The 26,245-nt window shown below is 33.3% G+C and overlaps 2 protein-coding genes, 2 non-coding genes and 1 pseudogene across 4 annotated transcripts; 4 read left to right on the top strand and 1 right to left on the bottom strand.

Annotated features, from left to right (window-relative positions):
* Positions 1-555: 555 nt before the first annotated feature.
* Positions 556-2,531, top strand: LOC141822116 (GCN5-related N-acetyltransferase 6, chloroplastic-like). The gene is made up of 5 exons (XM_074709542.1): positions 556-670; positions 1,473-1,577; positions 1,661-1,814; positions 2,008-2,084; positions 2,163-2,531. Exons 1-5 carry the CDS (start codon positions 599-601, stop codon positions 2,226-2,228), a joined length of 474 nt encoding a protein of 157 aa, XP_074565643.1. The 5' UTR covers positions 556-598; the 3' UTR covers positions 2,229-2,531.
* Positions 2,532-2,542: 11 nt separating this feature from the next.
* Positions 2,543-3,416, bottom strand: LOC141822115 (uncharacterized; annotated as a pseudogene).
* A 3,511-nt stretch (positions 3,417-6,927) lies between these two features.
* LOC141822368 (exportin-T-like) lies at positions 6,928-16,627 on the top strand. Its single transcript, XM_074709812.1, has 15 exons — positions 6,928-8,610; positions 8,705-8,800; positions 8,890-8,979; positions 9,099-9,203; positions 10,085-10,144; positions 10,292-10,354; positions 10,421-10,516; positions 11,510-11,674; positions 13,558-13,731; positions 13,846-13,911; positions 14,004-14,102; positions 14,666-14,812; positions 15,143-15,326; positions 15,398-15,444; positions 16,400-16,627. Exons 1-13 carry the CDS (start codon positions 6,928-6,930, stop codon positions 15,230-15,232), a joined length of 2,934 nt encoding a protein of 977 aa, XP_074565913.1. The 3' UTR covers positions 15,233-15,326; positions 15,398-15,444; positions 16,400-16,627.
* Positions 16,628-18,204: 1,577 nt separating this feature from the next.
* Positions 18,205-18,401, top strand: LOC141822590 (U2 spliceosomal RNA). The gene has a single exon (XR_012601318.1). It is a non-coding gene; the product is annotated as a U2 spliceosomal RNA (small nuclear RNA).
* Positions 18,402-19,911: 1,510 nt separating this feature from the next.
* LOC141822597 (U2 spliceosomal RNA) lies at positions 19,912-20,108 on the top strand. The gene has a single exon (XR_012601325.1). It is a non-coding gene; the product is annotated as a U2 spliceosomal RNA (small nuclear RNA).
* The last annotated feature ends 6,137 nt before the right edge of the window (positions 20,109-26,245 follow it).

The raw sequence follows: 26,245 nt of genomic DNA, 5'->3' as shown, positions 1-26,245 counted from the left end.
TACTGTCACTTCTATTGGCTTGCCCTTGATTTTCTGTGTCATTTTTTAGCATGAACTTCACGAGCACTTCTGCTGGTTGTCAGTATGGTACATATTCTTATTTTCAAAGAAGAAAGAAAAAGCAAAAGAACTAGTTTTGAGTTTCATTCGCTTCCAGTATCACAAGTAAATAAAGAATTGGAGGACACGTGAGGAATATACTTTTGTATGCACTATTTGAGAAAAACACAGTCGAACACTTTTTACTCGTCTATGATATTAGGAAAGGCTAGTTTTTTTATTGTTTTACAAAAACAGTAGTCATTTTTCTTTTCTCATTTTTTTGTAAAGGGCTTGTATTGCATTTGGGTAGTTAAATTATCTAACATGTTTGTAATATAGAAATCAATCAATACTGACAAATCAGAATTTCACATAGATATCTACAGTTTGTTGTGAGAGTATAGCCATCTATTCTAAGGTACTAGATCATCATTTTACCCCCCAATGACTTAACAGTAGATATCATATTTCTTTTGGGCATTTGAATTTACATGTTAATTAAGCATGACCTCAGCTGTGCCATGTGGAAAACCATTTATGCTTTTAATATAATCTGATGCAGGAGTTTGATGCAATAAAGAAGAGGTGCAGCGCACAACAAGCTGAGAAATGCATTTGCATTGTTGCGGTATAATAGCTTTTAGAACCTAACATTAGTTCTATCTTCAGTCAACTATGATTTATGAAACCATTAGAAGTGATCTTCAGTCAACTATGATTAGCAGTGCATTATATACCATTAGAAATTGTTACTATAAAAAGCCTTCACATACTCCACTTGTGCAGGCTGATAGGCTTATATAGTGAGGGATCAATTGACAAAAGCGTAAGGACTATGTAGACTATACCCGAGTCTATTTTGTTTAAATTCAAATCATGTCCATGTTATATTGGTATGATTGGACCACTTTTGCTAAATAAATAAACAAGAAGCACACATGCACGCACACACACATTTGTTTGTAGTGATTGCTTGGATTGACTAATTTAATATATTATATAATGGATTTAAATTCACATTTTCATGATGTTATATAGTATTGTTAAGTAATGTTATTTTTTAAAACATTATGCAATGATTAGATTGTGTACTATCTATTTATGTACCCAAATGTGTGTTTCATAGACCACATGTACATTATGCAATGACTAGATTGTGTACTATCTATATATACTTTTTAAATTCTTGCTATATATACTTTTTAAATGTAGAGCATGATCCACTAATCTCTGTTCTGTGGCCACATCCTATTTTTCTGCATATGTATTCCTATCTACCGTTGTTCCAGCTCATCTAAATTGAAACTTAGTAGTCCATATGATTCAGAGCCAAGTGAAATCTAATTTAGATCCTTGCACATTTATTTCAAGTGGATTGTATCCCTCCCATTCAATTGTTTCCCTATAGTTTTTGCTTTATCATGTAGCAGGTAAAGAAGGATGATAAGAATTCTAAGCGCACTGCACTGAGCAGCATTATTGGGACTCTGGATTTAAGCATACGACAACTGTTGGTTGGAGAAACATTTCCTCTAGTATGCAAATTATGTTGTTCCTTGTTTGTTTTCTTCCTTTGCTAAATTCCTTTAATTAAGTTAGTGCTTAAATTGTTCATCAGGAGCGCATAAAACAACCTGCATACTGCAGTATCTACCAAGCAGATCAACCAAAATATGCCTACATTTCTGATTTATGTGTTTCCAAGCATTATCGTCGCAAAGGCATTGCAAAAAACATGCTACTTTTAGCTAATGAGGCAGCCACAACATATGGTGAATCATGGAGCTTTCATCTAGTTTTTCTTTTCGTTTGTTGTTTTTTTTAAGTGCGTACATGCCCCTACAAGAATACGGCAATAGTAGCTAGGCAGATCTGGAATTTCTTTGTCTATGTTTTTTTTTTCTTATTTGTACATTTCTTTGAGCATACTTAGGAGGTTTGATATTAAGCTCTTGTTCACCCCAGGTATCAAGCAGGTATTTGTGCAAGTGCACAGAGATAACACGGGGGCTCAAAAGCTTTACGATCAGATAGGATTTCAGGTATGCATCCAATGGTGTCATTGCAAACCTTTGCATCTCACCATCTTTAATCCTTGCACGCATTGTACACCCCTGCAGATTGTCCCAGAGGCTGATCGTCGTTTAGCAGCAGAAAACAGACACTTGCTGAGTTTACAGATCTGAAGATTCTTCCTTCCTGATTGATTCCATGATGTAAAAGTCCGTTACTGGGAAGGCATCATCATCGATTACATTTTGATAGGATAACAAAAAGTCACAGGTTCATTCGTTCACAACCATCTCATGGCACCAACTGTAGATTCTCTTTCTTTATCCCCTTTTTTTTTTAACCTGAGGGAGGATGAGGGAGCAGTTGGGAAACCTACAAATCTATAGTCTAAGAATGCATGTGGAACAGCTTATAGGTTTTAAGTTTTCAGACCAAAAATGAGTTTTTTGCATGGAGCAGTTAGATCTGCAACAACATATAGTTACTTTGCGTATTGTAATAGAGTTCACAATTCACAACATACAGGGCTTGTAGTCACAGCCGATGCACGAATTTGCAATTGGGTGAGCACCACATTGCGATCAACTAAACCTTCTTCGATCTCGGTTACTTAAAGCTAAGCGCTGTATAATTCATTCGACAGCAATTAGAAATCAATGGGAGAGATCTTCCTGCCTTCCAGATCGTTCTTCACCCACTGCCCCTTCTTGTTCCTCAACTTCTCTTCGAGCTCCCTGGCCGCGGCCGCCGCGTTGGCGATGGCCTCCTCCTGCACCCGCGCCATCCGCCGGCTCCTCCTCCCTGCCGCCTCCTCCCTATCAGCCTCCATCTCCTCGAACTGCCGCACCCACCGCTGTCGCAGCGTGCAGGCCGTGACCAGCGCTAGTGACTGCATCAGGAACATCCCCAACAACAGTGCCGCCTCCACCCGGGTCAGCGCCCACTGCTCCCGCGCACCACGGGCCGAACCTAGCAAGCGCAGGCTGGGCCCGGGCCGAAGGAGTAGCGCGAGGAAGCCTAGAGCCTGGCCGACGGATGCAGCGAGGACGAGGAGGAGGTGGGCGGCGAAGCAGGGGCCGGTGAGGTGGGAGGAGAGGAGGTTGAGGAGGGCGGAGAGAGCAGTGGAGGAGGAGACGGCAAAGAGGGCCCAACCGAAGGAGGTGGGGGAGGTGCGGAGGAGAAAAGAGGGGCGAAGGAGGCGGAGGCGAGAACGAGGAGGAGCAGGTTGAGGGAGGAGAGGAGGAGGGCGTGGAGAGAAGACGAAGACGGCGAAAATGAGCTCCTAAGCTTCACGTGAACGTCAGTAGAAGAAGAAGAAGAAGAAGTCATTTTGCTTGATCTCTTTCTTCTTCGTTGGCTGTGATTTGTTCGTTGGTTGGAGTCGGAAACGGTCAGAAGTGATTAATATATAGAAGAGAGATGGATGGAGCCTGGTCTGCGAACGTTGGAGCGGAAGCAGCAGCTTAACGGCTATGTTAAGGAAGGAATTTGGAATCGGAACCTTGAAGCATGCATTTTTCTGCTTTGAACTGTGCATTGATTGTTTTTAAGTTGCTTTCGTTGTTATCTTTTCTTAGTTTGAACACGAATGGGCGGGAACAAAAAAAATATCTCTAACTACTTAGTATAACTGTTCCTGTTTCAATAATTTCTGCACGAGAAAGCCTTGGCTCTTTGAATCCGTGGCTGAGTCGATTCTATTTCTATCACTTCACCTCCTCCTCTTTCTTCTTCTTCTTCTTCTTCGCTCTTCGGTCGATCTAGTTCTGTCCATGAATCGCACCCCTTCTTCACTTGACCGAGCTCAATAATAGAAGAGAAGTTGCTAGCTAGTTTCACTTCTGAAACACAGATTATGTTTATTTGTTTCTCTGTGCTGATGACTTGCAGTGGCCATACGTTTTTTTTTTGTTTGTTTGATAAAACTAAAACAGTAAAACGTTAAGCCATTTTTTTTACATATCGACTTTTAAATTTCCTTGTATAGTTTTTAAATTTTCTTCTGACAATTTGACATAATTTTTTTAGTGTGATTACAATTTGACACAAAAGATTATGTGTAAAATCTTAAATATCATCTACGTAGATAGAGCGGATATTAAATCAAGTTCGTCAGTAAAATTGATTAATCATTTTGAGAAAAAAAAATTAGAAGGATGCCTTAGTTTTTAAAAACCAGTCAGGATTTTTTTATATTTGTTTTTATCAAAGAAAACGTCCCCATGCTATTTTTTATAATATGCCAATTCAATAGAGGTTATTTATTTATATCAAAAGTTTATAGTTTTTTCTAATTATTTATATTTATAGAAGGCATGGTGAGTATACCTTAAGGTGAGATTTAAATGAGTAAAATATGATTTTAAAGAAAAATTATTAATTCACAGAGAAAAAATTTTTAAAAATATATTAGCTCAAATTTTATCCTGTATATATATAAGATTTCAATTCGCTTTTATAGCTTAATAACATGACCTATTTATATATATAATAACAAATTTTACTATAAAAATTAAATAACTTTTGAAGAACTTTAAATAATTTTAAATAATATTAAAATTCTCGACTATGTTCCTTGCAACTTGGACTTTGGATAGCATCATAGATATGAATGTGTTTAATTAGGTAAAATGACTTTCATTAAAGCCCTCGATAAGGGAATTGCTCGACCCAAATTTGCATTTTATGAATTAATTGGATTCCAAAACTTTGCTTAAGCTTATGATGACCTCAGGTGAGTGAAGTGAAGACTATCAATAAGATTTAATTAATCAGATCGAGGGAACCTAACTGATTAAAAAGTTTGATCAGCTAAAGATTCAAGAATTTAATGAATAGAATATTTATATTCCAAAAAAATAATTGATTAAAAAGAAATTTCAATTGATTGATGATATAGTCTGAGATATATTTCCTAATCAATTAGAGTTTAAATTTCACTTAGGGCACATTGAGTTTGACAAACTTTGTGACGTTGGATCGTTCATTAAAATCCATGCTTCATAATTTACTCTAGTAGTGGGTGAAAAACATATGTAGGATCGAATCGATTACCTTCAAAATTAATTGGATCATAAAAGTTGGATATTTGGACTAAAAAAAACTATATAAAGATAAAAAAGAGCTATTAGAATTATTTTTATTTACCCTTGGGAACTTTGGACTTTTAAAGAAAATATTCTTAAACCTTCTTCAAATAATAAGTGTCTAAATTACTTAAAGTGGATTAGACTAAGGTTAAGATATATGCTCTTGCTCTTAGTGCTCTTTATTTTTTTTTTAATTTTATATTTTATTCGATAAGAGAGAAAAAAAAAATGATAATTTCAGTTAGTCGCATTGACTCAATCCTTAGGGATGACCGATCCGATCCCACGGAAGTTTTCCACCAACCACCATGGTAAAAGATTCAATTATACATGTCAAAATTGGAATTATTAGTGGCAGTTCTAGTGAAATATTTATGCATAACACATTGACCGTGAGATGCAGAGTTTCCAAATATATTAAAATCACAGTATTTTATGAAAACTTCTCTGTCATGGAGTTTCTGTCCAACGAGGTGGGGATATTCTTACCACATCAAGATTGAATTAGTTCGAACTCAGCGTTCAAATTCAAAACAAGATGGAACGGGAAAGAAAACAAATTCCTAGAGAAAGATGAGAAAAAAATCTTGAAGAAAAAAAATAAAATATATAATTGCAATCTCGCGCGTGGGGACTGTGATCGAGCGTCTGTTAGATATTGGACCTTAAATGATCAATATGATTTTGTAAAAATTGGGATACTATCAATTGATGAAAATTAAAATTAAATTTAAAATCGAAATCTACATTTCACATAGATCTAAACTATTAATTTATTCAAAATCGATTAAGGATAAATAAAAATTAATTGTTCAAAGTTAACCTAGAATAATATTAATTATTGATTAATGTTATAGAAGGAAATATATGAGGAATAGTCCCATATTGATAAATTTCATTAGCTTTCTTTTCTTATTTATGTTGTTGTGTTAATGAAGTTAATACAAAAGTTAATGTATTCTCTAAGTATTTAAGACTAAAAAAATAAATATTAATAAAAAAAATTGAAAAAATGTTTTTTTCTTTTAAAACAAAAAAAGAAACAAATCTATATATAAAAAAACTTCAATCAAAATAGGGAATCTAGATTTCTTTTTTGATACATATAAGGTATATAAGGTTAAACCATGGATCATCTCAATCAAATTACTTCTTTCAATCAGAATTTAGATGAAAAAAATTAGTCAAAATAAAAGTGTCAAAAGATTCTATTTTAATAAAATTAAAAAAATAAAAAAGATAAATCTTGTGTCAAATCCAAGCAAACAAAAAAAAAACTTACGTGAGATCTGAAAGTAAAGAAAAAAAATCAATGCAAGAAAAACAAGAAATCAGATTTTATTTCTAAATAAATATTTAATTGTTCATAAAACTCGTAGACGGATTCCTAAAACTCTCGGCGTAAATAAAAAAAAATTATTTTTAATGAAGTAAATAGGAAAAAAATTCTAATTTTTCGTTAATTTTTATTTTAGTCATCTCAAACACACAGGGCTTACTTTCCCTTATTTTCCGGCGTGTCCGTTTCAACCGACCGAACAAATAGTAACTAGATGCGATGTACTATATAAACGCCGACAAACTGAAGGCCCACTCCCATGCTTCTTAAAACCTTCTACTCTCTTCTTCCGTCTGCAGCCACCATCGTCTTCATGCTAGTTGCCGCCGCCGCCGCAAAGCTGATTGATCCTCCCTACCTTTTCCTCTTTCCCGGTAAATAACTGCTCATCGAGCGGATCCATCGCTAGGGTTTGCTGGCGGAGCGCTAGCGAAGAAGGCGCCGATGGATGACCTTGAGAAGGCGATACTCCTCTGTTATGAGAATAGTGCTGCAGACCCTGCGCTCCGCGCTCAGGCGATGGCCTTCTGTGATCGCCTAAAGGCCGACCCTTCGGCACTCATCCACCTCTGCCTCGACCGCCTCCAGCGTTCCCCGGTGGTTCTCGTCCAGTTCTGGTGCCTTCAGGCCCTCCACGATGTCATCCTCCTACGGTACGCCTCCATTCCCCCCGCCGACCTTTCCCTCCTCCGCCCCGCCCTCCTCTCCCTCGCCTATGATCGCCCCCTCCCCGCCGCCTCCCCTCATTTTCTCAGGAATAAACTCGCCCAGGCCCTCGCCGCCCTTATCCGCCACGAGTACCCTGCGTCCTCCTGGCCAGACCCCTTCCTCTGCGTACTCCCCTCCCTTCCCGCTGCTGATCCCGCTGCCATCGACATGTTTGCTCGCTTTCTTGCTGCCCTCGATGAGGGCCTTCTTAGTCTTGACTATCCCCGCTCCCCTGAGGAGGCCGCCGCTGCCTCCCAGGTCAAGGATACCATGCGCCAACAATGCGTACCCCAGATTGCCCGCCACTGGTTCGACGCTGTGTCACTCTATCACTCCTTGGACCCTTCCCTTGCCGCCTTAACCCTAGACACCATGCGGCGTTACATCGCATGGATCGACATTGGGCTGGTCGCCAACGATGCATTCGTCCCCCTCCTCTTCGGCCTCATTCTCTCCCCTGGCTCAACTGAGCAACTCAGGGCTGCTGCTGGTAGTTGCATTCTCGCAATCATTCTTAAGAGAATGGATCATCGCCAGAAAATGACGCTTCTCTGCAGTCTACCATTAAGTAGGGTTTTTGTCAACCCTGATTTAGTCCAGAAGGTTCCAACTTTGGTCACTGGTTATGCTACAGAGGCACTAGAATGCTACAAGAAGTTGGGCTCTGTAGACGTAGATGGGCACTCACCTCTCAAACTCCTCGAGGAAGCTTTGCCTTCTGTTTTGTATGTGATGCAAGAAAGTGAGGACATGAAATCGAGTAATGTTGTTGATTTTCTGTCAGATTATGTGTCCACCATGAAGTTCCCCTCTGAAAAACATGCAATGTATCTTAGGCAGATACTTGAAGCTATTAGAGTGCAAATACTCTATGATCCTATATACAGAAATAATCTTGATATCCTGGATAAAATTGGTAAAGGGGAGGAGGATCAGATGGGAGAACATCGAAAGGAACTACTAAGACTCTTTTGTAGCATTTGCCGTGTTACACCCAGTGTCACCCAGCTTTTTGTTCGAAATTTAGTAATTACTGCCTTGTCTTCTTCTGAGAGTAGTGTGGAGGAATTGGAAGCCATGCTTACTTTGTTCTACCGGTTGGGCGAGACACTAAAAGAAGAAGCAATGAGAACTGGTAATGGTTTGTTGGGTGAGTTGGTGCAGATGCTCCTTTCAGCACGATTTCCTTGCCATAATCATCGACTTGTTGCACTGATTTACCTTGAGACTCTCTCAAGGTTTATGAAGTTTGTGCAACATAATCCTCAATATATACCTCATGTGCTGGCTGTCTTCTTGGACGAAAGAGGTATACGCCATCCAAATCTCAATGTGAGTAGACGAGCAAGTTATCTTTTCATGAGAGCAGTCAAATTACTGAAAGCTAGGCTTGTGCCTTATCTGGACTTGATTTTGCAAGTATGCCCCCTCTTCTGTCACGGTATTGTTTCTCATGTTTACTGATATTTTTTTAATTGATGATGTTTTACATGTTTTTTCTATTACAATGCAGGGATTACATGATATTGTGGCCCAGTTTGTAAATTCAGATTGGACTACCAAAGATCTCAAGTTTTCAGGTTCTGAAGATGGTAGCCAAACATTTGAGGTCTCAGTGTTGAAACATCTTCTCTTTATAATCTCATTTTGTTGATATAACTTCTCATTTCTTTGCCTGTTTCTTTTCTGGGTTTGTAGGCAATTGGATTATTAATTGGCATGGAAGATGTTTCCCCAGAAAAGCAATCTGAGTTTTTGGCAGCACTTCTTGACACTCTTTATCAAAAGGTTGAAATGGAACCTGAGAAATTCCTTATGTTTTCTGGGCCATTTTCTGGCCGATTTTCATAATTACTTGACATCATCTAATCAATAACCAAAAGTTGACTAATGCTTTTCTTATCCAGCTCAAGGGGCTTCTTTCAGATGCCAAAGCACATGGCTTGGAAGAATCTTCAGCAAAAGTCTCAACCCTCCAGCAAATTATTATGGCTTTGAATGCTTTAAGCAAGGTGTGGTGTTTTGCATTCTCAACTCCATTTTTTTTTCAAATTTTGTGCTTTATAGTGAAAATATTCTTCCTGTTTTGTTAATTAGAGAAGTTGATTGTTCCTCATAATTCCTGTAAGGTGAACACTAGAAAAGGTTTTTTGTTCGATTAAATTTTTATGTGTAGTCTACATACACAGTATCTTCTGGTTAATGATTTGTTTCTTAACATATCAAAATTTCAGAACACTGCCCTCAAAATTTCAGAAATGATGGAGATTCTCTTGAAAGGAAAACTAAAAAAATTCAAGAAGTTTTTTCCTCCTTTGGTGCTTTTGCTTTTAGAAGTGAAAAAAAAACAGTTTAGGTTTCTAAGTTGTTATAATTCATTGATCGTTTGCAGAATAATTTGATTTTGTGTACTTTTTTTAGTGAGGGTTGGTTTTAATTAATTTGGAATTTTTAATTTTGACCTCTGATACAAGGATTAGAATTTAAGGATTTCAGTTTATTATCAATAAAAACATGCATATGAAAGTTAATGTTAGCAATACCAAAATATCCTTGAATATAGTATTTCATATTAGTGTTTTAACTGTTGTGTGCTCCTTAATCAAATGCAAACCATATTATAGATAATGTCTGGCAATTCAAGCAATTAAGTTTAGTATCGTAAATGATACCATTGGTAAGGACAAATATTTTACAATCTGACAAATTGAATCAACTAAAGGTTTGGTATTTATGTTCCTGCCTATTTTATTTGCCTTGTTGTGAGCTTATTATATATTCAGTAGAAATTGCTTTCAAATTTCATAGAGTATAATTTGGTTATATTGCTTGCATTTTATGTAGATTTATATGAATAAATCTCTCTATCTTTGTTTGTATTCCTTGTGAACAGGGTTTAAATGAACGACTTGTCATGAGTAGCTGCCCATCCATTGGAATTATGTTTAAAAAGGCTAGTAAATGCCCAAGGCATACATACTCTTTGCACATACTCTTTTAACTACATTTGGTTTTGTGTAATTGAAGAAAGATGATCGATTTCAATCATGACCTTATAGATATATATCTGAGAGTTCTTTTTTTTTCTTCCATTTTGCAGACATTGAGTGTTGTCCTGGAAATCCTTCTTTCGTGTCCAAATATTAGAGCTATGCGAAATAAGGTTACTTATGAAACTTTTGCAATGCCCTTTTCATCCTTCAATAAATAACAGTTGGGGTGGTTGCAGATTACATCATTCATCCATCGCATGGTTGAAATATTAGGAGCATCTATTCTTCCATTCCTTCCTGTGCTTCTAAAGCACCTTCTGGTGGAGAGTGAGGTACCTTTCCTCTCTACCTTCTGCAAATTTAATTCTCGTCTTTTTCCAAGTATTCTATATCATTGGATAATTTTTCTTGGGTTATTCACTTTTCAATTGCTCTTTCCCCGGACCCCGCATGACGGGAGCTTCGTGCACCGGGCTGCCCTTTATTCACTTTATCTAATTGCTCTAGTTGTTGTGTCCATCATCATCACATTGGGGATGGGACAATTGTATAAGGTTGATGTAGAAAATTAAGAAAAATAAATGAACGTGGATTCTAACTTATGAAAAAGTAACAAATTTTTCATAAATATTAAGAAAATCTAACTCTTCATGGATCAATCTTATTTCTATATTTTCTCACCTCTAAATTTTCACCATACTTTCCTGTTCCATTTTTAGAGCTATTAATAAAATTCTAGCACTAACGACACAAGCTATGCAACTATGGAACTTATATAAACTGATTTGTGTCATTATCAATATTTGGAAATTATAACACAACATAAATGATGCAAATCAGTATACTGGGAAAAAACATATTTTGAAATAAAATTGAATTTCTGCATATCAATTGATATTATCACAGTAGAAAAAATTAATGATAATGTTCTTTAATATTTAATATTTATGTTAGTTTAATATATTATTACAACTTTAATAATATCCCAATCATTAACATTAATTTTTACCATTAATTAATTTCAAACTAGACCTTCGTCTTTGTGTCCGAAGTTTTCTAAATTTGAAGACTTGAGTTTGTCCTAATCCTACTAACTAAATAGAACTGAAGTGTGTATTTTGTTGATAACAAACTGGCTTTATTCTTTTACATGTCCTACCGCACCTTGACCTAGTTATTATTAATGATTTTTCCTTTATGTGGAAATCAATAAGGATGTGGTAGCTTTGGTGTTTAATTGCTCATATCATTTAGCAGGAAGATATTCATATATTTAAAAGTTTCTTTTCAGTAAATATAATCTCTTTAACTGGTGCTCTTTGCAGCCAGAAGACATGGTTGAGTTTCTTGTACTGGCCAATCAACTAATAAGCAAATTCTCCACTTCTTTAGAACCCATACTAGAAGATATATTTCCTGCTATTGCAAGTAGACTGATAGAAATACTTCCAAAGGATGCATTTTCAGCAGCACCTGGATGCATTACAGAGGTATTGAAGTTTGACCCTTTTTAATTGTCTATTCTGCAGAGGAATTGAAGTTTGACCCTTTTTAATTGTCTATTCCGCATAATGTTGGTTGAGATTGATGGCAATTGATATATTTTGTTCAGTAGAATTGGTGTAATGTATTATAGTCTGGTGCTTTTTGTTGAAAAGTTGAACCTTGATTAAATCCAATATGAATTGCAAATGTCTCACTCAAAGTTGTATGTAGAAATCCCACTCAAGACTACATAGAAATCACCAACAAGGGATGATTAGGTAGTTGTTGGTTGAATTATTTGACCTCCTTACCCCAGTTAGCTCCCTTCTACCATTATATATTATTAATGGATCGAGAATATTACAAGGACACCCTCACAATTACATAGTTCACATTAGCTTATAATACTCAAGTTGGTTCAAATATACTGTAGAAACCTAGCTGATTCCATCAGTATTCCATGATCTTGAGATGACAGTATTTTTGAGGTATTATAGTATTCTTAAGGTTGCTACCCAGTGGTCATGACTTGGACTCTCCAGAATCATACTAACAACCAATGAGATGTCAGGTTTGCTAACTGTAAGATAGTTCAGCTAATTATCCTACTATTCTGGGATCAGTTCATGGCTTTTATCATGGTATTATTTGGACACTAAGATCCATAGGAGCATCTATCTATTTATTCCCCAACATTCCAACCTCTGCAAGTATATGCACTTAAAGGGCAGTCCGGTGCATGAAGTTTTCGTCAATGTAGGGTCTTGAAGAAAAATCTATTGTACACAATATTACCTTGCATTGCAAGAGGCTGATTCCACGACTCAAATCCATGATCACCGGATCATGCAACAACAACTTTATTGTTGTTCCAAAGCTCCCCTTCATATCAAGTATGTACTTGTACTACAAAAATGTAAATATCTCCCTCTGAGTGAAGAGCTTCTATATCAAGGAAGCTTCGCCTAAATCTTTAGTATAAAAATGTTGATAGAGAATGGTTTGAAATCTCGTGTCGTATCAGACAAAATATTTCGTTCCACCCGCATACCGACATGCTCGGCACAGGCTCGCGACAGCAGCAGAAGGGTCGCACGCGTCTGCAGCAACGAAAGGGTCGGGCGACCTGTCGATAGCAATAGAAGAGTTGCGCGACGATGTCGATAGTGACGGAACGGTCGCACGACGTCGGCTACGGCGGAAGGGTTGCGCGACTCAGTTGGTAGTGACACATGCGACCTTGTCGACCACAATGGATGGGCCGTGCGACCTACGGGCGTGGGTAGTTGCAACGTAGGGGGGACTGGATATTTGTTAATTAAAACTTAGGTTGATAAATTAAATCAACTCCTAGGGATAATATAAATAGACTTCATTAAACCCTAATAAAATTATCTCATTAACTATATATTTTATTTATTTTAATTTAAATATATATAATTTATTTATTTGTTTATCATGATTCCATATTTTTTCTTTTTTAAAATTTATTTATTTATATCTATTTAAATATTTATGCTAAATATTTTATTTTTAATTAATATATTTTATATTTTAAAAAATATCAAAATTATATCGGTATGACACGATATAGTATCGAAACCGTATCGTTCCGATTATAGACCGAAACTCTGATACGGCTCAAGATTTTAAACCATGAGATAATCTTTCAATGGTGCAATTTCAATGGAGTTTATCATGATAATATCTCCACTTATACAATAAGAAGAATATATTCCTAAGTAACTGGTTTCTTATGTTCCTGATAATTTGTTTTGATTGAAATTATTTTTGAAAATTTGATCATATTTTAACTACGGTTAAACTTTATAATTATCACCACGAGTACTGTTTATTTACATGATTCCTTGTCTGTTTGACTTTTAAGGAAGTGCGAGAACTTCAAGATATGCAGAGAACATTATATACCTTCCTTCATGTGATGGCAAAGCACAATCTTTCCTCATTTTTCATTGCTCCAAGTTGTAGGGGATGCTTGGATGTAATAATACAACTACTTTTGATAACTGCTTGTAGTCACAAAGATATACTTCTTCGGAAGGTGAGTGGAAGTTCTTTTACTTTTTTTGCTGTGTTTTTTCATATAATGTTAATGTGTGATCAACTCCTTACTAAACTCTCCTCATGCATGTATTTCATTGTTATTATTTGGTAGATGTGCGTACAAATTTTTGTGAAGCTCATAAAAGACTGGTGCACCAATTATGATGGCGGCGATATGGTACGTCACTTAATATGTTTTTGAGCATGTCTACCTACATCCTGTCTTCTTAATGAACTTGCTAATGTGTTGATCATTTTCCTTTTTTTTAGGTTCCTGGATTTCGCAGCTTTATTATTGAAAAATTTTCTACCAATTGTTGTCTGTACAGTGTCCTTGACAATTCATTCAATTTCCATGATGCAAATACGGTATGGTTCTTAACTTGTACCTAGACATGCATTGTTTGCAACTTGTTCTGTCTGTATTTAGCATAATCCCACCACTGGATGCGAATAGGTGAATCATTTATTGCTCTGATTGCAAGTCTAATAAATATTATTCTCACTTTTTTAAATTTTGTTGTATTCATTGATTTATTATAGAGCTGTTATGCCACTTTGTCCAACTAGTTGGAATAACAAAGTGCAATAAGTCATATAGTCACAGCTATTGATTTCTGTTTCATACTGTTATGTGGGTTTGAACTTCATTGTGCCTATTGATGCCAGTCAATGATTTTGTATTAGTATTGACATGGGATAGATATTGTTGCCTCTTGTGACCTTTCTGGTATAAACAACTATATTTGCACCATTCTATATCCTGATAATTGCTTCTTGTAAGAGTTACCTTTTGCCTTTTCCTGTAAATTTATAGTCAGCTTCAAAATGTGATTTTTACTGTTATATGTCCATACATAAACTTGGGCTTATATAATTGTTACCATTAATTAATTGCCTTCTAAACTATTTTCCAACATACCTGGCAACAGTTGATCCTTTTTGGAGAAATCGTGCTGGCCCAGAAAGTAATGTATGAGAAGTTGGGTAGGGACTTTGCTATTCATTTTGTGTCTAGTGCGTTACAAGGAGTTCATTGCCCACATGAACTAGCAGAACAATATTATGAAAAGTTGCAGGTATGATAACTATTCCAATACTTGGTTCTATTGTCCGATTAATATTAAGGTCTCTGTGTGTTGAAACTCTCAACGAAATTCTTGTTTGCTGTATGCATGGTATATGTGATACTGTAAATTTGTCAATATAATTGGAGTTCCAAACATAATAGAGATTTGGAATCATCAATGTTTATAGAATTGGATAGGCATGTGTTTTTTTCATTAACGTCTCAGCTTTTGGTATTTGATGATTCATCTAACTAGTTTCATTTTGCTGTAAAAGCAGATTGTATTTATATGGCAACATTTTCAAGTACTTTCTTTTAATTGGTATATGCTTTTCTGCAGACCAATGATGTGAAGGATTTGAAATCTTTTTACCATCAACTAATTGAAAATTTGAGACAGCAGCAAAATGGAAGTATTGTTTTTAGATAGTATATTTTCATGGTATGTTCAGAAGGAGTCAACAATGGAGACTAGTTCCATATTTTGATGATCTTGGCCTTGCTTGTCTTGTGCGGGCATTACGGTACTTGATTCTAATAATGCCTTCTTTCTTGTGTGCCTTTTTATAAATGCTTATGGTATTAATTTTTGCAGGGAAGTTTTTCCATGTGCATAGTTGAGATATATTTATAGATTAGAAGGTATTCTTTGCTATCCTTGTAGTTATTTATAAACATGATTTATTTTTATGTTTTGTTTTCTTCTATTTACTCTGCATTGAATCAAATCTAATGCATGATTGCTTGAGTTTAACAAATACATGCTTCATTCCAACCGATTAGATTTCAAGCCTTTTCAAAAGGTTTGGATTACTCCTTTAGAACAATCAAGGATTTGTATTTTCTCCACTGAATTTGCTTCCAATGTATGAATAGTCGACTTGCCCATGATTTTATGCTTCCCTATATGTCCTTAATTGAAAATAAGAAAATTATGGTCGATCAAGATTGCAGAAAGAAATCTGGCTAATATACTTTGAGTGTCTGTGTTATGGTAATTTCACAACATACAACCCTTCCAATTAGATTAATTTAGCTCAGACCTAATGGAGAACATAGTTAGATGAGTACAAGTAGGGTCGAATTTGGTTAAGCTTAGGGTTGTTTGAGTTTGAGGCCTAAAGTAGTTGAGGACTTGCTTGAGTTTGCCTGAGTTGGATGCAGCTATTAATGATAAACAAAGGTGTAAATTATGTCATACAAGCAGTTCCAACAGCATAGCAATTATAGCTCTTCACGCACTAATATATTTTGCTAGGGTATCTATCATATTTCCCCATCTCTTATATTTGGATTCTTCATCTGCACCTCTTCACTCATGTCAGGCACCCACTTAGAGTTGGCACTGAAACATGGATCATGAACACTCGCGCTACAACAGATCCAAACACGTTGAATGCTCAATACTAAAATGATAAATCCCAGTTAGTCTCATTGACTAGCCCCAACAGTTTGCTGCTATGTAGTTACATTTAACAAAGTCTGCTGTTAGTTCTATTTTATATAGGATATTATTTGAGTTATATCGCTACACGTCTTTTGAACATTTTATTTGATTGTTAATGTGGAATTCACTCTCTTTGCGTTGCATTTGCAGATGCTGTACATTGCCTGGACCGCTTTCTTCCAAAACAACACAAAGGAGCTCCCTTGTATATGCTTCCGGAACGTGGTTTAATTAAAGGGATAAAGAAATTAATAAAAGCTTGCCTATATTTTTGTTGTTCCAAAGGAACAATTCGATTGTAATATTTAGCTTTGTTCTCGTATTAATATGTTCATTTTATCATGTGATATCAAAGTTGTTATTGCATGTCCAGAGCGAATAAAAATAGGCCTTCGTCCTGCATCCTTTTTTCTTGATAGCTTTGTAACATTAAGTTGTAGTTGGTCTGTTGTCAGTCCACAATGTTATCGTCTGTGTATCAACAAGTGTGGAGGTTCTTCTCCACACTATTATAGTTTGGTAGGATGATGATGAACCCTCCAATATTTAGTAAATTTGCAGCTGGTAAATAAGGGATATTATCCAATAATTTTATGCTTCAGTAGATGCGTGGAAGAAAGATGTAATCATAATTAAACAAGTGGATTAGGAACAAAATCAGATGAGGGAAGTGATGACTGATAAACTTTGTTTTTGTCGTGCTACGGAATCAAATAAAAGATTGAAACTCCTCTAAGTTAGTGTAGTATAAGGTTAACTCAGATTCTCAACCAATACATGTAATGATTGGATAATAATTTCTAAGATTGAATTATTTGTAAATGACTAAATGAGTCTGGGATTTTATTTTTAAGGTAGTAAATAATTGAAACTAATATAAGGAAACAATTAGACAAGAAGCATTTTGTTAAGCCAATTCAAATGAATCGAAATCAAATTGCAAACCAGCCCTGATAATTAAAGAAAACAAACAATCAATCTAACTGTATCTACTGTTGCACTGGATTAAAATCAAGGAAACATTAATCAAACCTTAACAAAGGCAAGAATAGCAAAAAAATTGCGAGTTGGATTAAAATCAAGGCAAACCTTAACAGAGGCAATAGTTAAAAATTGCAAACTCTATAAAATCAAAAATAAAATCAAATTGGTTACGATGGAGTAGAGTTACAGAAGAGGATAAGAGTTCGAATCTCGATGAAGTCAAGACAATACCCTCCTCCGTCATGGTTAACTGTAATTTTTCGATTTACCTCCTTACAGATGATCGTAGGACTGACCGTGTGAGACTGTTGGGTGACGGATTCCATCTTTTACAGAAGAAGATAAAATCAAATTGAACCAAAATTTTAATATATGCAAAGATAGAATTTTAATTGAACCAAAATTATGTCAACAAATGCAATGCAATGCATTTTTATTCTTCCTTCCTGATTATTTTGATAGAAATAATCAATAGTTCCTCTCAATCGCTACACAAATGCAATGCATGATAAAACACATAAATAAAACATATACGAAACAAAATATAATTTACTTTAGATTTAAATCATTATAATTTTAATTTAAATTTTATCAAAAAATTTTATATCAATAGAAATATTTTTCATCTTACTATCTAAATGCAATTTAACCCTACTTAAAATTCTTAGATAGCTAAAAAAAACTTGATAATTAAATACCTGTTCCAATCCCCCTAATAAACAATAAATTTAACCTTCGTAAACTCATAACATACTGATTTTATATATATATATTTTACTAATTTGTCTATGGCTAAAAATGGTACTCAAAAGTTATTTTTAAAAAGGACTTATAGCAACGCAAAGCGTTTTTTGTTTTAATTTATATTTAATTTAGTTTTGATGAAATCTAATAGTCCCACATCGGGAGCTACCAAAGCAAATCGGACAAAGAGCAATTATAAAATAGGACAAAGATTGATGTATTAACTCATACCTTTCTCGGCCTTTTGGCTAAGATCAAGTGTAGTATCTGTTCTTATCAGTTTAATATCTGATACGTGGGCCATTGGCCCACTATGATATTAAATTAATTTTTTAGTGGGGGAGAACCCATCACAGTAGCTTGCTGCTGGGGTTTTCAAGCGTCGCCTGTGTGTTGCACTACACACAGGCCTGGCGCACCCCTATCAAATCAAGTTTTCAAATGTTATTGAGACGAGGGCTTCTTGGCTGAAATAGAAGTAAAATTGTATTTACACTTTTCAAATAAGTGGGCCATGTGATGTTGATGTGTATCGATGATATCAATTGATTTATGCAAGTATGATTTGATTTGAGCTGTGGCCTGTTAATTTATTAAGTTAGATGTTTTTATTATGTTTTTGTTTTGTATTCAATTATTAAGGGACTTTCTAGTTTGATGAGCATGTTTGATGCATGCAAGAATACTAGTGTTTCTGTAGTTGCAACCAAGGTACGAGAGGCTCAAAGGAAAGAATGATCTACGGCAGGAGAGGATTTATATAAGCCGTGTCTTTCTTAATAATATTATCCATACCAAGCCAAAGTATTAATATTCCTCTCCATCTCGACTCAAACAATTACATGATAAAGCACATCAACATTATTAGAACCATATTTTAATTCGGCCAAGGCTTGGTATGGATAATATAATTCAACTTAAAAAAATGATAAATCCCAATCAATCTTATAGACTCAATCCCTGGGTGGTCAGTCCGGTCCCACCACTAGGGATTAAACTTAAATGTCAGATAACTACATAGTTATTGGAACTTGATGATTAAATAGCTAATCTTATATTTAAATAGTAGGGTTTATAGCTTAAATAGTAAGCTTATAACAAATTGATTTTGCATATATTCTACCAATTTATCCTTTTGCTAAAAGTGGTACCGACAAGTTATGTTATATTGAGAAAGAACTATATATAATTATTTATTTATTTTAGTTTAATTGATGAGAGCTGGACCTTTGTATATTATAAATATGATATGTTATATGACTTAGAACTCATCCAATTGATTGATTGATTACCCTTGTTTTCTTTTGCATTGAAGCTTGAGGAATCTTTTTTTTTTTGCCGCTGTACGCGCTTCCCGATTTATCCTGGTGGTCGGTGGAAAATTTCAATGGAATCGGACCGGCCATCCCAAGGATTGAGTCATGAGACTGACTAGAATTTATCATCATGTTTTTGAGGAATCTTATTTTTAATATTCCTACATTGAAATGTACCAAAGCAAATTGACCTAGGAGCAACTATAAAATAGGTATAGGACACCATTTTAAACTTATAACAACTCAGCGCTGAGTAAACTTATAGAATTCAACTCATCTATATTTTCCTTTATATTTATCCAATAACTCATCTAAATTTTCCTTTATATTTATCCAAGAAATGCACTAGATTAACTGTTCATTGGAGAAAGTTTGTTCGACAATTAGTCTTAAGTTAGGACTCGATCCTTACATGTTTGGAAGACTACGAAGAACAAAACACCATAATCCTAAGTGCAGAAGAACATTTACATCTTAAACATTGATAGGACTGATTAATTAGTTTTTATTTCCTTGAAGTAAGAACAACCTTGTTTTAATAGTCCCACATCTGAATTTACCAATGTAAATCGGACAAAGAGCAATTATAAAATAGGACAAAGATCATAATAGCAACTCATACCTTTCTCGGCCTTTTGGCTAAGATCAAGTGTAGTATCTGTTCTTATCAGTTTAATATCTGATACGTGGGTCATTGGCCCATTATGATATTAAATTAATTTTTAAGTGGGGAGAGCCCATTACAGTAGCTTGCTGCTGGGGTTTTCAAGCGTCGCTTGTGTGTTGCACTACAACACAGGCCTGGCGCACCCCTATCAAATCAAGGTTTCAAATGTTAATTAGTCGAGGGCTTCATGATCCTGAACACAGATTAATCATTATCAATGTTAATTTAAAGGCCGAAATAGAAATAAAATTGTATTTATACTTTTCAATAAGTGGGCAGTAGCTTGCTGCTGGGGGTTATCAGGCGTCGCCTGTGTGAATCAAGGCCTTAACTCAAATTTTACGAAAATAAATAAATAAATTAAATGCACAGAAATAAATTCCGTTTCGCTACTCAAATCAAGGTCCACTAATGCTCTAAACTTCTGGACAAGACTTTTGTTGGAAATTAATTTTTTTTGTAACCAATGAAATTGATAAAGTGAAATTAATATTCAATTAATAATAACCGAGTGATTAAGTGTGAATCAATCAACTGCCCGATAGGTCAGATCAATCTACCTAATATTTAAAAAAACTTCATGTTGAATCAAATAAATGGGGAAAAAATCAATTAAATGGAAATTTTTAGGTTGGTGCAATTGTCATGTCGAAATTAAGAGCCTAATAAATCTGGCAATGAAAAGCCCAATTATTTCCAAGATAGCTCTCTATCTTTTTTTAAATCCATCGTACGAGCAATGAAAAGCCCAATTATTTCCAAGATAGCTCTCTATCTTTTTTAAATCCACCGATCGTACGATGGATTAGGGTTTAAGATTTAGAGTTTAAGATTTTTTATTAATATCAAAGGATTGGATATCGTTCATATTTTTTGATTTACTCTAATGATTGATGGAAAACTTTCATGAAGCCGCGAATCGATTATCTCTAAGATTAATGGATTCGAAAAATTAAATACTTAATTAAAATAATAATAATAAATAAATAAATAAAGTAGAGTGAAAAAAAAGCAACATTTGTGTTGATGGAGTCGGAATTTTTTTTTAGGCGAAAAAAGGCGTCTTTTTTAATATCATTAAAAGCACGTTTCATGTTAAAAAAAATCAAAAAGATGTTACGTCTTAAGTTTTCTTTATCCTTCTCGTCCTAAATTTTCTTTCAAACCCTAAATAACATTTGATGAGCAGAGTAAAATAATGAAAATTTAAGATAAAATATCCCTTTGATATATATTTTTTTAAATGTCATTTTGATGCTAATAAAAAAAAGATAACTTTTAGTTTTTACCTAATGTTTTGATGTTGATGTCTTCTAATATTAAATAAATAAAAATAATAAATATATTATCCCAACTACTTTTTAGAGTTGATCTCACGGATATAAAAGAAGGTTCATTTAGATACATAAATATTAAACGTATGACCGAATCGATTTTAAATCATTATTTTCTATAATCGATCCTTGATTATTATGTCAATAACTAGTATTTCACCCATGCAATGCACGGGATGTTATTTTATATAATTAACAATTAAAATTAATAAGTATGAATGCTTGAATAAATAATAAAAATATAAATAAATTAAATTGGCTATAGATTGTATAATTAGAAAAAAAATTATAAGATGTCATGATTATTAAAATAGTAAAATACTGGATTATAAGATAGTTTATTATTTCTAAAAATAGTAAAATAATTGATTATTAAAAAATATTAAAATACTGGATCTAAGATGTCATGATATCATCAAGTCCTCACAAATTAAAAGAAGAATAAAACAATATTTACTTCAAACATTCTAAGACAAAATCAAGAAGCTTTGTAAGACGATCACCAAATTCTTTACTTTGAGAAAAGTCTCGTGCAATCACTTTTCCAATGACATCTTGAAAAAAAAAAACTATAAGATAAAATATTTGATTAATTAATCATGGAAAAAAATAAATTAAACTATCAAAAAGTATGTTCTTATCAACAAAATATGTCTTCTTCAGTTCACTAAAAGACTTAAATTCATAAATCATCAATGGAAATGTATTATTAAAAATTTCACATACATGAGTTTTTACAATAAAATTAATCTTATATTTATTTGTTGTTGTCTTATATTTCATTCGATTCTTTGCAACAATGATATTTTTTATAGCAAATACATGACCTTCTTTGAGAATGAGTATCACTCTCTCCATGATTGAACGTTTTATTGTTTCATGTATGCGTTCACCCTACAAATATATAGAAAAAGTAAATATTTGTATTTTCTAATAGTAATCAGATATATACGTAAAAAAATACTACCTCTTTATCATGAAAGATACACTCCAAGCTAAAATCTCCATTGTTTCCATATGCAGGTATATCGTAACAATGAACTAATCGGAGTTTCAACGCCCACTGTATTTTCGAAGAGTTAACCTCTCAGATGAGATTAAACAAAAGAGTCATTTTTTTATTTCAGCCTAAAATGAGTGAGTGAAGATATTGCAATCCTAATTTATAGAGTGTATGTACAACCTCGCCCTCATTTGTAATATGTGGTATTTTTTACCATCAAAATTATTCAATATATTTTAGAATATGTGATATCTGATAGAATTTTTAAATTATTCAATATATTTAGGAATCTATGTTTTACCATTTAATAATAATAATTTGAGCATTAAAGTTTATGCTTAATATGGATTAAAATGCATTTAAAGATCTGCGGTATTAATATGGATTAATATGGATGAAAAGTTGTATTATCGATCAATTATAGCTATGTAAGTTTGTTTCCATATAAATAAATATGTCTATTTATAGAAATAGTGTTTAGGCGGGAAATTTTTAGATAGAAAACTCTATTTTTATATATACTAGTATTTCACCCGTGCAATGCACGGGATGTTATTTTATATAATTAATAATTAAAATTAGTAAGTATGAGTATTTGAATAAATAATTAAAATATAAATAAGCTAAATTGGTTATAGATTGTACAATTAGAAAAAATTTTTATAAATTTTGAAAAACTTCCTTAAATACAACGTTTGTTGTTGAATTTTTCTATTTGCTGTCACTATCACATGCACGGAGAATTCTTTCTTGCCTCGCCGCATGGACCGTGCATCATTAGATCCCGTACTACACTGTAATAAACAGGATCATCTTTTTCATCAGAAATTTCAGCAGAAATAATACGATCAATTGCATCAAGAATTTGAGGAGAGTCTCGTGCAACCATTTTATCAATGACATCTTGAGAAAAAAAAATTTAAGCTATAAGATAAAATGTTCAATCAATTAATCATGGAACAAAAAAATAAATTAACCTACCAAAGAGTATATTCTCATCAGTTTACTAAAAGACTTGAATTCATAAATCATTGATGGAAATGTATCATCAAAAATTTCGCATACATGAGTTTTTGCAATAAAATTAATCTTGTATTTATTTGTTGTTGTTTTATACTTCATTCGATTCTCCGCAACAATGATATTTTTTATGAAAAATACATAACCTTCTTTGAGAATGGGTTTCACTCTGTACATGATCGGACGTTTTATTGTTCCATGTATTCGTTCACCCTACAAATATATAGAAAGAGTAAATATTTATATTTTCTAACAGTAATCAGATCATATATACGTAAAAAAATATATACAACCTCTTTATCATGAAAGACACACTCCAAGTTAAAATCTCCGTTATTTCCATATGCAAGTAGATCGTAACAACTCACTAATCAGAGTTTCAATGCTCACTGTATTTTCAAAGGGTTAACCTCTCGGATGAGATTAAACAGAGGAGCCATTTTTTTATTTCAGCATAAAGTGAGTGAGTGAAAATATTACAATCCTAATTTATAGAGTGTATGCAACCTTATCCTCATTTATAATATGTGGTATTTTTTACCATCAAAGTTATTCAATATATTTAGGAAGCTATGTTTTACCATTTAATAATAATAATTCGAGCATTAAAATTTATGCTTAATATGGATTCAAATGCATTTAAAGATCTATGATATTAATATGGATGAAAAATTACATTATCAATCAATTATAGCTGTGTAAGTTTATTTCCATTTAGATAAATATGTATATTTATTGAAATGATGTTTAGGCGGAAAATTTTTAGGCAGACAACTCAGTTTATACTTAATATGGATTAAAATTCATTTAAAGATATGTGGTATTAATTAATATGAATGAAAAGTTGTATTATCAATCAATTATAATTATGTAAGTTTGTTTCTATATAGATAAATATGCTTATTTATTGAAATGATATTTAGGCAAAAAAATTTTAACAGACAACTCAGTTTATGCTTAATATGGATTAAAATGCATTTAAAGATCTGTGGTATTAATATGGATGAAAAATTATATTATCAATCAATTATAGTTGTGTAATTTTTTTTTTCCATATAGATAAATATATCTATTTATTGAAATGATATTTAGGCAGGAAATTTTTAGACAGACAACTCTGTTTATATATATATATAGATATATACGTCCAATATTTGTATTATGTTCTAAGAGCTTTTAATATTAAATACAAAATTAAATGGTTCATTGTTCTCAAATTTATCTCTCCTCTCTGTTCAATCTCAATTAGTGATCTCCCATCTCTTAAATTGTTTTTAGTCTCAAAGTTTTAAGACGTCAAAGGTAATCAAATGGTAAACATTTTAAATTAAAGTGTTTCTATTTATTGTATCTTGGGATGATTGCATGCAACTATAAGGAATTGGATGAAGTAATATATATTTTTTAAAAACAGTTCAATTTCAATAAAAAGATGGAACTCATGTACTTTAATAGTTTCGTATGATTGATCTCATGATTATTTATGAAGAAGTAAATTAAAAAATTATAATTGATCATAATCGAGAAGGGTATTATCTCAACTTCGTCAAAATTCAACTCTTATCTATTTTAATAATTCTAATTGATTGTAATCAATTTAATTATGTCTCGGGACTTTAAAAACAGTTCAACACTTACATTGACTTTGCAATTGACTTAGAGGAAGATGTCAACTGCCTAAACAGATGTGTTGATAAAATCCAAGACTATCCGTTTGTGACAATTAATTTAAAAGGTCGACTTCAACTATCCAAAAATATATTAAGTAATTAGAGAATTATAGACTAATCCAAGTTACCCTAGAATCCCTGAATACGAAAGGATGCTAGACTATGCATTTATTGAAAGTAGAGATGATAATTAGTTGAGTGTGCATGGGAGTCTATATCATCCGTCTCTATTTTTAGTTATTATATCTATTTTTATCTTCATCTTTATTTTTATTAATTATTTAACTTTTATTTTCATCACTATATCCATATCAGAGGATTGGATATCTATCTCCATCTTCATACCTATTAGAAGATCGAATATCCTCTATATTAATAATTTTTTTCATTCTATCAAATTACCATCATTCAACAAAATATATCAGAGTTAACATCCAATTCAAAAATATATAATTCAACTAAAATAGAATAAACATCTATAAACTACAAAGAGAGAAGTCGAGGAGGAGGATATTAGATTTATTTTTTCTTTAATTGATCATTGATATATATATATATTATTTAATTGAATATTTGGATCATATATGTATAATTTTATTAGATCTGTCTCTATATTCATATCCGAAAATCTCTATATTCAATCATCTAATTATTTAATCAGATCTAAAAAATCTCTCTATATCCTCTTTCATTTAGAACAGATATTAAATTTGAAAGAAATTATCTTCCCTAATTGAAAGGATAAGATTACTAAATGAGCACATATATTCCAAGGGTATATTTACTTAAAGCGGTACCTCAAATACTCAAAGAGTACATAAATTAATGCCTTGACAAATATCAAAGGGTGTATTGACAAATTGGCCTCTAAGATATGATTAAGTTGGTTAATGCGGGACAGACTTATCGAAGTAGACAAGGGTCGAATCTCGACGAAGCCTAGACAATGTTCTCTTCCATAATAATCAACTGTAGTTTTTTGATTTATCTATTCACAGATAATCATAAGATCGATCGTGTAAGATCATTGGAATGACAGATTCCACCATATTGATTTGCATTGACAAATTGAAAAGACATAATTTACATCACCACACCAATGATCCTGCTATATTTACATCAACGTACTAATACTCCTCCTATATTGAGCTGCCAACGAGCTCATCGATCAAAAGGAGACAAAGCCTCACTGACAACAACTTCCTTTGTATATTGATAAAATTGTCTTTAGTGTTCTGTGAAATAATTGGAAGATGAT

Source organism: Curcuma longa, chromosome 2 (assembly GCF_044706935.1).
Source record: "Curcuma longa cultivar G26 ecotype Majalengka, Jawa Barat chromosome 2, ITB_CL_G26_1.1, whole genome shotgun sequence".
Classification (NCBI taxonomy): Eukaryota; Viridiplantae; Streptophyta; class Magnoliopsida; order Zingiberales; family Zingiberaceae; genus Curcuma; species Curcuma longa.
Note: the sequence above shows the minus strand (reverse complement) of the source record. Positions and strands in the feature narration are given on the sequence as shown.